This window comes from Pelobates fuscus, chromosome 6 (genome assembly GCF_036172605.1).
Source record: "Pelobates fuscus isolate aPelFus1 chromosome 6, aPelFus1.pri, whole genome shotgun sequence".
NCBI lineage: Eukaryota > Metazoa > Chordata > Amphibia > Anura > Pelobatidae > Pelobates > Pelobates fuscus.
The window spans coordinates 122,567,972-122,581,080 of record NC_086322.1 but is presented as its reverse complement, the minus strand read 5'-3'; the positions used below and the strand labels follow the sequence as shown (position 1 = coordinate 122,581,080).

Here is a 13,109-nt window from a genome sequence, read left to right as displayed (position 1 = left end):
CTATTTCTAGCTGCAGTCATAGTGATGTCTGGTGCTGCTCAAGTGTTTGACTCCCATTAATCTTAGGCATACCAGTGCTGACCTATTTAACCCCTTCAGTACGTGAACACAAACAAAAATGCTCTAAAACAACCCATCCAGAATATATGAGAGGCCAGGGGTTGGTCTTCAGACTTTGCAGCCCTTTAAAAAAGGATGCAGCACTGTCATGAAGCATAAAAACACAGGAACTGTTAGGTGTTTACTTTATATATACCCCTCAAAGAGTGTTGTTGAATTTTATGGTTTCTATGACAATTACTGAATAACCTTTTAATGTTTCCGTTGTACCAAGCATGGATTGTTTATCATAATACCTTGATAATAAAGAGAAAAAATAAAACACTTGATATAATTACATAAGATCGTTGACCCGCTATTAGAGAAAGAGAAAGAGGAAGGGAAAACCAAAAAAACAAGGATAAGTGGAAAATATTTCCTGATTTAGCCTCTAATGTTTTGTATATATGAACCGTAGCTTATTTCATCAAATATTTTTAAATGTTCTGTTTTAGCTCAAGCAGATCATTAATTGCCCTAAACATTTTAATTGGATAATTAAAATAATAATGGCTTAATGATGTGCTCATTATTTTAATATCAATTGGCAAATGATGTGGTAAATAGTGCGATTGTGTTTTTTTTCCGTTTCTTTTAACCATGATGTGCATGTCAGAGTTGACCACCAAAATAGACTACAAGTGAAGGTCCGTCCACCTTTGTCAAGTTTTCATTGACAACTTTTGTTTTTGCAAATAAATATTTCTCATGCAGTCATGAGTGAATTAGTAACCCAGCAGCAAACAGAAATAATGTTACTAGAGAAGAACAATTAAATATATGGGACTCCTTCAGTCACTGACTTTTTATGACAACATGTCAATTTTACACACTGTCCTGTAACATATAGATACAACCAAACTTTATTTGGAACCTTTAGGTGTCCATGAAAATATAACCAAATCATGGTCAAATGAGTCACTTATGGCTCCATGTTTTCCTGGAATTTACAGAAGTTTTATCACATGAACTTGCTTTAATAATTATTTTTTTTCCCCTTTGGACAATTTATTTTTTTACCTTCAGACCATCCCCTACATTAAAAGACCTCAAGTCATCAAGTCCACTTCATCAATGAAGTAGCCTAGGGGAAGTGGTCCTGTCAATATACCCAATCAAGGTAAATTAGTACCATTTTAGAAAACCGCAATGTTTACCTTGATAAAACTTGGTCGAGTGAATTTGCGGCCCCTGTAGGAAAGCATTGATTCAATGTTTTCTTATGAGAAAACTCAAATCAATACCTGCCGCATATGCGCATCAAGTTCCCGGTTCTCTCATGAGCACCACTTAGCTGATGAGAGCAAAAAAAGAAGTGGATGGAGACAGTGAGCAAGCTATAATGGTTATGGCGCTTGGAGTGTACCTTCAAGAGGTAATATCTTGGTAGCAGCACCCAGCAGACCCCAGGTAAGAAGTTGAGAGGAAAAATGGTTTGACTTCTTACATTGCTAATACCATAGCTACAACAAACTGTAGTTGTTGTTATGGTCTTTGAAGTCTTCCTTTAACCCCTTAAGGACTGCGGGCGTACTATACCGTCCTTGGGGACCCGGTCCTAAACGCTGGTGGCTGTTTACACCATCCTTCCCACTTACCCGATCGCCGCCAATCGTGAAGGGGGGGGACTTGCCTGGCATCTTAGGCAGTTTACCTGCGGCTGATCCAGCCCTCCCGGGCCATGTGATTGCGATGATGTTGCTATCACATGGGCGGAATAGCGATCCAAAGAAGTGCTTAGGTGTTTAAAAAAAAAAAAAAAACATACTGACACAACCCCAATACTTCACCATTTAGATTTAAAAAAAAAATTGCATATTGCAGGATGGGAATATACAAGTCTATCATTACAATTTAGCATAGTGTGTAGAGTACGTATACAATTATACAGGACATGTGTCATAGCTCAGGAGTTGACAATTGTTTTCAAAGTTCAATAGCCAGAAAAACATAATCAAGCGCCAACAATTATTTGTCTTACAAGTAGAGGAAAGAGAAAAAAATTGTGCTGATGTTAGAAAGCTATGGCTTGTGTGCACCTGCGATTTGTCAAGCTATGTCATACCTCAACAAAACTTAAGATTTTTTCCATTTCATGCACTAGTGTTCTAAGAGGCTTGGCAAAATAGTACCACTTGGCATTCCATTTTCTGCTGCATTTTATACACATTTTCAAAATGTATTTGGCTGCTTCAGAAAATGAATGCAAAGTATTATTAAATTATCCAGACAGAAAAAGTTATTAAAATACATAAAAACATACAGCACATGTTATTTGGATATTAAATTACTTGACATATCCTAAATGGATTTATGACCACATATAGCTATAAGTAACAGGATACAGTTTCAGCTTGGCTACTTTCCATATACTAAATGGATGTAATTAAAGGAATACTTCAAGCACCATAACAACTCCAGTTTGCTGAAGTAGCTATGGGGAAAAGAGTGCCCACCAGTGTAAATAGTCAAATTATTTAAGAAGTCCAAGGCCATCTTCGAGGACTTGGTAGGCTGTGGGTAACACAATGTGTAAGTTTCACAATGTTAAAGGGACATTCAAGGCACCAAACATTAATGCATTTAATAGGTTTTGATCCGATGATCAAATCCTCATATTTTTGCAGAATGTTGCACTCAAACATATCACACAGTCTTAATTCACAATCTGGCTGCAGACAGAGCAATTGCAAAAAAGGAGTGATATCCTAACTATATCATATCTTTTTGGGTGTTCTCTCCTCCTAGTTTAGGTTGTTTTGTTCTTCGGATTACTAGTGGCAGAGGTGTGTTTATAGATTTGATAATGACATATTTTATCCCCACACATAAAGGACCACTCTACACCACAGGCATGTGTGCGTGCAATGGTGTGCACGAGATGGCACACGTGCACATAACCGTATACACGCAAGTGCATGAGCCAGCATGCGTTTGCACGGGCCAGTGCGCATGTGCACATGATTACTAAGTGAGAGGCTTCTCATTGAGAAGCCTCTGATCTGTTATTTTCCTGTGAAGAGACTGAAAGACTATTCTGGGAAAATAGGGGAGGGCTTACAAAAAAAAAAAAATATGTACGCATGAATTCACTGGGAGTAGATCTACAAAACTGTGGTTTATATGGGGGTAGTGGGGTTGGACCTTTGGAGTGGTACTTTAAGGGTATGGCTAATGAAAATTAAATGTTTTTTGCAGAATGTTGCACCAAAAGCCTGCTTCGTGTGCAAAGACAGATTTGAGCATGCAAAAAAACACAACCTAAACACTATATAGTTAACCAGAAGATTTCTTCTCAATTAAATGGTCCCTGTCCTCTTAACTCTGCAACCTTTACATTGTAAAGAGCACCTCTTTTAATGACTAGGTAAAGAGCACCTCTATCCACTGTCGGTATAACAGCCACTAAAGGCAGATCTGTGCCAGTGGCTAGGTAAAATGGTCACGTGATGCAGATGCCCCATAGCAAAGCAGTGAGTCAAAGCTTTCCTATAGGGAAGTTTGAATGCATGCGGTGCTCACCATGCTTTAAGTCCCCAAAGTTCCTCTATGAGGAGCAATGGCCTGGACATCGGCAGAGGCAGCTATGCCTCCTCAATACATGTTTTTGTTCCTGACCCTATAGTTTTCCTTTAAATATGGCATTCCCACAAGTGTCCGAATGAAATTGCAAAACTAAAATAATGGCCGAATATTGTCCGAAATCAAATGCACAAGCAGACAGAAAAAAAGAAAGAAAAATGTTGCAAACATTTTGCCAATGACAGCTCAGAAGGTAGAGAGGTAGCAGCACCCAGGGAACCTGGAAAAGGGCAAGTAAAACAAACATACATTTTGTTTTTATTTTTTTATTTTATTGTAGGTGACATGAAAGAGAATGGACAGGAACTCTATTGAATTCCAAAATCCTGTAATGGTCTCTTACAGCTGTATTTGTGCTCAGAGTGTCCCTTTAGACGGATTAACCTACCAGAGTGAAAGCTGATCATTTTAATGATGACAGATTCACGTTAACAGTAAATAAAATTATAAAAGGTCTAGATGACAAGTTAATTAAATTAAATTGTTTAAAACACTAAAGTATCCAACACAATGAACACACAATAAACCAGCTTATGATATCCAAACATACACCGACTCACGTCTAGAAGAATTTCATCCTTTGTCTTCAAGGGGATCTCATTCATTCCATTTTGCTCATCTTCTTCGTCTACTTTAAGTATTACTGACAACGAGGATGAGGAAGAAGAGGAAGAAGAGGAAGATGATGAATCTGAGTCCGTATCACTGCAATTAAATAATGTTTTATTTACATAAAAAATGTAAAAAAAGTTCACAAGCTTTTAACCATCTAAGGACTAAGGCAATTGTCTAACTTCATAAAAAACAAACAAACAAAAAAAAAAAAACATTGGCTCGTAAAATTTCTTGCTCGGCCCACAACCTAGGTATCCTCTCCCTCTAACGCCTTGGGAGTGGTGTAACTTACCTTTTTTGCCATTGTGCCACACCCACCAGGTCTACTTTCACAGCGCCGCCATCTTAGCATTTCTGAGCTTACAGAAATCCGATCTTCTTAGCAAGCGCACATGAAATCATGCACATGCCCAGTGAAATCTGGTGGTTTCCTTAGACCTCGGTTGACTCATTTTTGCAAAACTCAATACTATGATCCATGACATACTGCTGCCAGAAGTTATGTGATGTTGGAGGGAGGAGAATATTGACCAAGATACCCAATAATAAACCTGACAAAGGACTTGGTACTTGACTAAATTCCCTACTTTTCCTTATGTCAAACTTTTTTTTTTTTATTATTATGATGATGCTTATTTTCAAACACCACAAATAAACACATAGGACAGTCGAAGGGGGTGAATTTTGAAAATCCTAAAGACAAAATAAATAAACAAAATCCAAACAAGTTACAAAGCCACTTTAACTCAGTCCTTTAAGAGTTAAAAACACTTATAGAATGTGACGGCAGACAAAAACCCATTCGGCCCACTAGTCTGCCTAATTTTTTTTATTTATCAAAGCAGAGTGAGTTTAGTTTAGAAGTTCTTACTTTCTGGTTTTTTTTTACAATGAACGAAACGAAGAACAAATTGCTTTTTGAACAAAATTTCATCCATGCTCCTTATAATATTTCGACCAGCTCCTTGTAATATCTTAAATTAAACAGCTTCCCACATCTTCCACAACCCTCCAATGCCCCCTTCACCCTATGTCTATGGGGGGGTCAGTTTGACCCCATATTAGTATAAGGGAGGTTAAATCCTCCTTTCAGCTCCTGCCTGTTGTGGCTACTAAACAGAGCAACTGGTTCTGCCCAGTCACTAATAAAAAAAAAAGGGACCTGTCACAGGTCCCCCATGCCGGGAAACATAAGCCACTTATAAAGTGGATGGGATATTAAAATAAAATGATGGGGACACAGTATTCCAACAGAACCACCCATTGGCTGCAAGTGGGGGAACTAAATAAAAAAAAAGGGGGGGTGGACCTACTGCTCTCCCTAGTCCCCACCCATTAAAGGCAGCTCTTTATAAGGAAGAGGGTGGAACTAACGTCATCCCTTCACCCCACACATTGGCAGCGGGTGCGAGCTCTAATAAATAAAGGGAGTGAAGCAATGGTCCGGCCAGCCCGCACCAATTGGAAGTGGTGGGAGCATTGAAAGGGGCACTATAGTGTCAGAAACATAAACTTGTATTCTTAACACTGTAGTTCTAAACTCACTGTTTACTCACCTTTTTCCAGCACTATGCGGTCTAGCTGTGCCCTGACCCGCTTTCTTTGCTAACAGGTGGGCGGGGGGGGGGGGGGGGGAAGCCACCCTGGCCCATCAGTATCTCCTGACTGAGATGCATTGAATCAATACACCTCTATGGGGAAAGTTCAGCATCTCCATGCTCTACATGTCAGTGCTCTACACTGTGCAGCACTGACCCAGGAAGCACCTCTAGTGACTGTCTGAGAAGTGGCCACTAACTAGAGGTTTCCTAGGCTATAATGTAAACACTGCCTTTTCCCAATAAACTAAATATCAGTAAAATAAACATTTGAAAAGTAGTCATTAAATGATTCTTTTTCCATCATCTTTTCTTCAGCACAAAAAAAAAGCCAAATAAAAATCATAAGGTCACATCATTTAAATTTTTTTTTTTTTTTTTTAAATAACCAAACAGAGTGCTCTGACTCAAATGGTACAGCGTGGTAAAGCCTTTGTAAAAGCTCAGTCTGCATGGAGCCCCCGAGAGATGGCTGCTTGCGGTTTAATAGACATGCCCCTACTTGCGCCATGGCAGTTAGGGGCATGAGAGAGGACTCAACATCCCTTATTTACTTCACACTAGTTTTTACTTCACACTAGTATCGGTGTCTGAAAGGATTTTTACAGGTAACACTTTTTACAGAGAAAATGCAGTGTTTACATTACAGCCTAGGGATACTTCCACTGGCCACTTCTCATATGGCTACAAGATGTGCTTCCTGGGGCATTCCCAGGGGGGGGGGGAGATTACGCCTCGACTTTTTGTGTGATCAGACAGACAAGGGTTTCTAAGATACTAAAACTGATTAAATCTAATGAGGTCACTGTAACGGAGCTCCTTGTACTCCAGCCGAGTACCTCCGTTGATGGATGCTCCTAGTGCTTCCCGAGGGCTCCAAGCACTTCTCCAGACACCAAAAGCACTACAGACCGAACCTCTCTTCCTGCAGAGAGGGAAGCTGGAACAAGCTCTTAAAGGAGCTTAGTGATTATAGCTAGGGGAGTATACAGAGTATAGCAGTATCCCCCAATCATGAGACGAGGCTCTATGTTGAGGGTCAAAACAGGAACAGACAAACCTGTGGTTTTATTGTTCTTATATACACATTTTACACATAAAGTACCACCCACAGGGTTTTGTGGAACAGCCAATCAAACATGTAATATACAGTAAAACACCCCCATTCATTCCCACAAAATCCTCCCCTCTGCCGTTGATATAATTACTGAACACAATGGGTTAATGTAATTATCACAGACAGGAAAATATACAGTTATACACAATATTCATAACTTTAAAAGTATACATCACATTCACATCTTACATTTTCAGAATCTGCCTACTCCAAATACAAACATATTCAAAAATCAGGCAATTCCTTCAAGGAGTTTAAAAGTTAGGTTGAAGTCCTTTGTGACCGACTGCAAGCATGGCTTTTCAGCCTATACCAGTTCCACAGAGTTAGGCTGTGCAGCCGGTCTATCTTCTCCTCTATCCTGGAGATAATTGGCTTAACTGGGTGTGATAAGCCAACTATCTCCAGGTACAGAAAATATCTCTATTCACAACAGCAGCAAAAATACACAAAAATGCATAATTCCTATCATACTGAACAGAACCCCCACATAGCTTGGATCTGAGTGCTCAATCTATCTGAACAGCGCTCAGATCCCATGAACAGAATAAAATCGCCATGGGGTTAAAGTTTAGCACGGGCTGTTGAGAGGTTGAGGAGGGACAAAGCAGCCAGTTTTATTTAGAGGGCCAGAACAGTCTTTTAAAACACCAATACGTCCAAATAGTGTTTTTTTACTGGCAAAGTCTCCCAGGGGTCATAGTCACATGGCAATAGGTCGGGAATTAGTCCTCTCCAGGCACAAGTGGCGAAGTTAGTTTCGCCACAGTCACCATGTTAAGTGAGAGAAGAATTGAATTGGCAGATTTTGTAATTGCCATGTGTTTTTCCTTATTGCTGTCTTGGAGTTTGTCCTGGTATTGGAATACAGGCAAATATATTATATACATACATAACATTTTTATATATATATATATATATATATATATATATATATATATATGTCAAATAATGTTATATTTCTAATCCAATTGATATGTAAGAACACTAACAAATGGTTGATGAGGAGATATGGCAGTAGAAACTATGTGAAGCACTACCCTTTCGTGTCGTATGACATTTGGCTAAGCTGGAATTTCAATAAAATTCCAATGCGGTCTTTACGAGAGATTTAAAAAGTGATAGTGCCTCCTTACAATATCATTTTGGCATTAGAACTACTAAACTCAATTACTAACCTGTCAGAAGAAGAGTGTTCATTCTCCATTTCATCTTCTTCTGTAACATAAATGCATTCATTGTGGCAATCCAGTTCCAATGACTGATCAAAAGCTTGAACTTTTCCATTTTGGCCAACAGTCAATTCACTTCTAACATTCAAAGACCCCAACTGGGCAGCCACATCCATCTGATCTTCTGGTTTTAAGATGATTGGTGGAGACGTGTTTGCTACAGTGGTAGTGTTTTCCTGAATTTCAGAACATCCAAGCTCTGTAGACAATGGCTGCTCCATTTCCTCATGTTTGGTTGGATTTCCACTTTCGTGTGAATCACCATCTACAATTTGGGCATCTTTGCACAATTTATTTTCGCTTTTACATTCCATGCCATCTTGCGAGCTGTGTCCTTCAGGCACAGTATTTAGCGCTGGAAGGGTGGAGGTTTCTTTTGTGGCTAAATTGATTTGGTTCAGCTCAGTATTATCTTCTTGAGAATATTCTATTTCCATTATTTAATAGTCCAAAAACCTTTAAAAAAATAGTATATATAATATGTAAATTTCCAAACTTAAATAGAATAACTATTAGAAACAATACCCGTCACTAAGCATTTTACATGAAATATGGCAATACTAGCTTACAGAGATTATAACAAACGTATTCCCTTTGTAAGGGAGCTCCCACACTACAACGTGGATTTAAAGAATCTTTAACCCCTTAAGGACACATGACATGTGTGACATGTCATGATTCCCTTTTATTCCAGAAGCTTGGTCCTTAAGGGGTTAATAACACAAGAGGGTGTGGTGCACATGCCAGGCTTTTAAATGGACACGCCATACCCACAAAGCTTGCTGAAAAGCTTTAGGTGTGAAGAGCGTGTCCTATTTTGTGGATTTTGATAAAAATGCAGATTTCAATAGAAACTGACACTTTTATAAACTTGGCAACACTGGCTTTTCAAGCAGACAACTGGTCCTGTTATTTCCTGGTTTGGTTAGCTAGGTTGTACTGAACTTAAGAGGCAGCAATTGCCCAGATCACCTGCTTTGCAAAGACTTCTTATTGAGCTGCATTGGGAAGTCTTTGATTGGACAGCCACTGTAAGTCAGGGCAATTGGTTTTTCCATTACCTGGACCACTTTTTGGAGATAAAGTGGTCCGGGTGCAAATTTCCTGTCATTTTAAAAGTAAAACAATGCCATTTTCCAGGATGGGCAATGTTTACTAATAAAGGATCAATGAACACTATAGTGTAATGAATACAAAGCTGTATTCATAAAACTACAGTGTCGCTTGTGCCTCCCCCCCTGGAGACAGCTAAAGAGTTAGAAATCCTTTAAAACTTTTACCAACTCAAAATAGTCTCTTGAAATTCCCCATAGAAAACCATTAAATCAATGCTTTCCTATGGGGGATTTGGAGATGTTGGATGCAGTGTGAGGACTTTCCACATAATTTCACGGATTCCAACTCCATGAAACTGCAGGAAGTGTCACAAGTGGCTGTCATCAGGGACAAAGCGAGCACAAGTCAAACACAGCCATGGCCAATCAGCATCTCCTCAGAGATTAATTGAATCAATGCATCTCTATGAGTCGAGTTCAGTGTCTGCATGCAGAGGATGGAGACACTGAATGGCAGTGCTGTTTACTCTGCAGTACTGCCCCAGGAAGCATCTCTTGCAACCTTCTGAGGAGTGGCCAGTGGAGTTATCCCTAGGCTGTAATGTAAACACTGCATTTTCTCTGAAAAGACAGAGTTCACTGCAAAAAGCCTAAACGGAATGATTATACTCACCAGAACAAAAGTAATAAGCTGTAGTTGTTCTGGTGACTAGTGTCCCTTTAAGTTTGTCTCATCATACCATACTTAGACTGTGTGTGACCCAGAGAGTCAGGAATTTTTCATTTGTCTATTCTGCAAACAAATCAGAGTCCCACAAAGTCAATTTTGTTGTTCTCTACTTGACCATCATCACCTGACCTTTGGCAACATCTTCCTATCTTGATTTATGGAACACTCAGATTAAATTTGATTTATTTATTAAACAATTTAGTAGTAATAGCCCTGAAAGAAAACACGCATGAATTTTTTTACTGCAAAAACAAAAACAAAAAAACAGCTTGCAACAATCTGCAGACCTGCTGTCTCATTGAGAAGCCTCTGTGCTGGGGACACAAGCGCGCAATCACGGCTTTCCTATTTTTCTCAATGAGCTATAGTGGAACTCATTGAGAAGGGGGAAAGGCAAGCGGATGCTAGTTCAGCACAACTGGTGCGGGTTACTTTATGCCCCCAATTATAAAAGTGCTGTTTCTACTGAAATATAAACTGTCGTGAAAATTAGACTCCAGACACATAAAGCACTTCAACAAACTGTGTGCAGCATTGCTTTTTTATAATGTAAAGCCTATTACATACTAACTAATTATCCCTAGGCACCTGTCTGCAACGTAGAAGATGGATCTAAAGTCCAAGTTCGATATCCTCATCTGCATCTGCATCTGCATGCACTTTCTGTATGAGAACCTATGTAAATGTAATCGATCACACAAGATGGGTTCACAGTGCCAAAAAAACTACTTATGGTGCATCCAACATTAATTCTGGATGAGTAAACCAGGAACAAAACAACTGGTCAAGTTAAGAAAGACAGCTTTGTTCAAATAACTAGAAAGACACTGTTTCCTAATAAAGAAGGAGCAGAGAAAGTTGTCTCCTTTTAAACACAAGAGTCCACAAGGGTTATTTAACCGTACATTGCTCAGTGCTTTAGAGCAAGAAAGGGAAGAAAAGTACTGTTAAATAACCTGTAAGGGATTCTGACAAGTGGCAAACCATTTAAACAGAGACTACTTACTGTGCTCCTTCTTTAGTAGGAAAAGATATCGGAGTTCTAGACATTAGAATGACCACTATAGCATTAAAATACAAGCATGTATTCCTAACCCTATAGTTTCCTATTACCTACCTAGATATTGAAAACTGAGATTTCCTTACCTTTCAACCCCCCCACCACGCTGTTCTCCATGATGCCGTTCTACCTTCTTGGCTGATATCATCAAGACTGATGATCTTAGCCAGTCAAATGCATTGGGAGGCTAGTGCACATGTGCAGCAACTAATGCTTATTGGTAGTTATGTTTCCTGGTAAACAAGCTTAACCTGACATTTAAAATTACCTTAACATTTTCAATCATATTCGATTAGTTAATATAGGCACATACAACCAAATACAAGCAGTATGGTATATGTAATGAGTGCAAAAATAGGGATGAACTCTGTTGTAATTTGTTAACTCTCCAGCCCCCCATTGTACAGCACTACAGGATTTGCTGGCGCTATATAAATAATATCAAGTACAGTGAGTTACCTTAATTATGTAAATCTGCACCAGCAGTTTAATTCATAATTATAATACGCTTGCAGGATTATTTGAAGCATTACTTAAGCACAGTGACCACTTCTGTGATTTGAAGTGGTCATGGCTCTGAATGTGAATACAGACTAGCAATGCCAACACACCACCCCCTGCCTGGAAGATTGTGCTGGATCTTGGCCTCTGCAATAGATAACTTTGTATTTATTTTATGGGTAAGGAGGTTTAAACACTTTTACATTTTAAAGTTGTTGCTATGATCCTTTAAGGTTAAAGCAACAAGTGGAATGGTAATTACTGCTAAAACGAGTTTTAAAAAGCACCCATTATTTACAGTTATGCTACTATATTGAAAAAATAAATAAATCTAAAGATGGGATATCTCATAGTGTTTCCACTAAAAGTGGTGGACAAGTCATAGTATTAATAAAAAAAACTATAGCACGCTAGCTGTTAATACAGTGTAACCGTTTGTCGTGGTGGCTAAACATTATTTACACGTTGTCTCTATGAAAAAATATAAGAGAACGGCATGCAACAGGGAACACTTCCCCCTTACCTATATAACACGAGTGAGCAGTCTTTACATGCCGCGCACCGGAAGAACCTCTCTCTACACACGCTGCCTTCACACACGCTGTTCCTCAGCTTTGCGTTCCAAGCCTCGTTCTGAGGCAAAACACCGCCTCTTTTGTGATGACGTAATGTGTTTTTTTAGGCATATGCTTGGGTTCCAAGCCATTCCAGAGCTTTCAGCTCATGTTGTGTGTTGTTCGTGTTCTGACTGTGAGCTACTTTGGAAAGCGTTACATGTTATTAATTGAGAAAATCCTGATGAATTCTGTGAAAGCATTTTAATAACTCAATAAGGAATCATAGCAGTTGAAAGTATTGTGCACACAGTGTAACCGTGTTAGATTATATTATAACTATAACTATACTATAACTTTAAAAGGCATGTTTCCAAACTATGTCCCACTTCTTACTGTACCAGGTTATTTCAATGACATTGTACTTCTCTGGCTAACAAAATGCATTTTACTATTGGAGCGCATCTTCATCCATCATAGAACTTTTGTCAAATTTTATCATTTTGAAGCGCGAGGGAATATGTTGGCGCTATAAAAATGATAATAAATGGATGCAGAACCAACCTGCAATATATTGGCGCTTTGCACATGCCTGGATACCTTCTTATTGCTGAAGCTCTATGCTTCCACTGTGGTTTGGGCCAGTGGTCCCTTTCTTTGGACCAAGATGCTTTTTTAGGAAACAAAATTTTTGCTTTATAAGCATTTTATATACATGTCACATTTACTTAAAGCCTTGCTTTGCAGATGGGAATACAAACGTTAAAGGACCACTATAGGCAGCAAGACCACTTGAGCTCAATGAAGTGTTCTGGGTGCCAGTTCCCTCTAGTTTCAACCCTGCAGCTGAAAACATAGAAGTTTCAGAGAAACTGCTATGTTTCACTGATGGTTAATCCAGCCTCTAATGGCTGTCTCACTGACAGCCGCTAGAGGCGCTTCCGCGATTTTCACTATCACAGTGAG

General features: G+C 39.1%; 1 protein-coding gene across 1 annotated transcript in view; it reads right to left on the bottom strand.

The window, feature by feature from the left end:
- NAF1 (nuclear assembly factor 1 ribonucleoprotein) overlaps nt 1-12,180 on the bottom strand; it is a 68,751-nt gene extending 56,571 nt beyond the window's left edge. The window contains exons 1-3 of the mRNA XM_063460031.1: nt 12,113-12,180; nt 8,190-8,699; nt 4,242-4,386 (exon numbers count right to left, since the gene is read on the bottom strand). Coding sequence (XP_063316101.1) covers nt 4,242-4,386; nt 8,190-8,680 — 636 coding nt within the window. The 5' untranslated portion in view covers nt 8,681-8,699; nt 12,113-12,180. The remainder of the gene's footprint in view (nt 1-4,241; nt 4,387-8,189; nt 8,700-12,112) is intronic.
- Between the last annotated feature and the right edge of the window lie 929 nt (nt 12,181-13,109).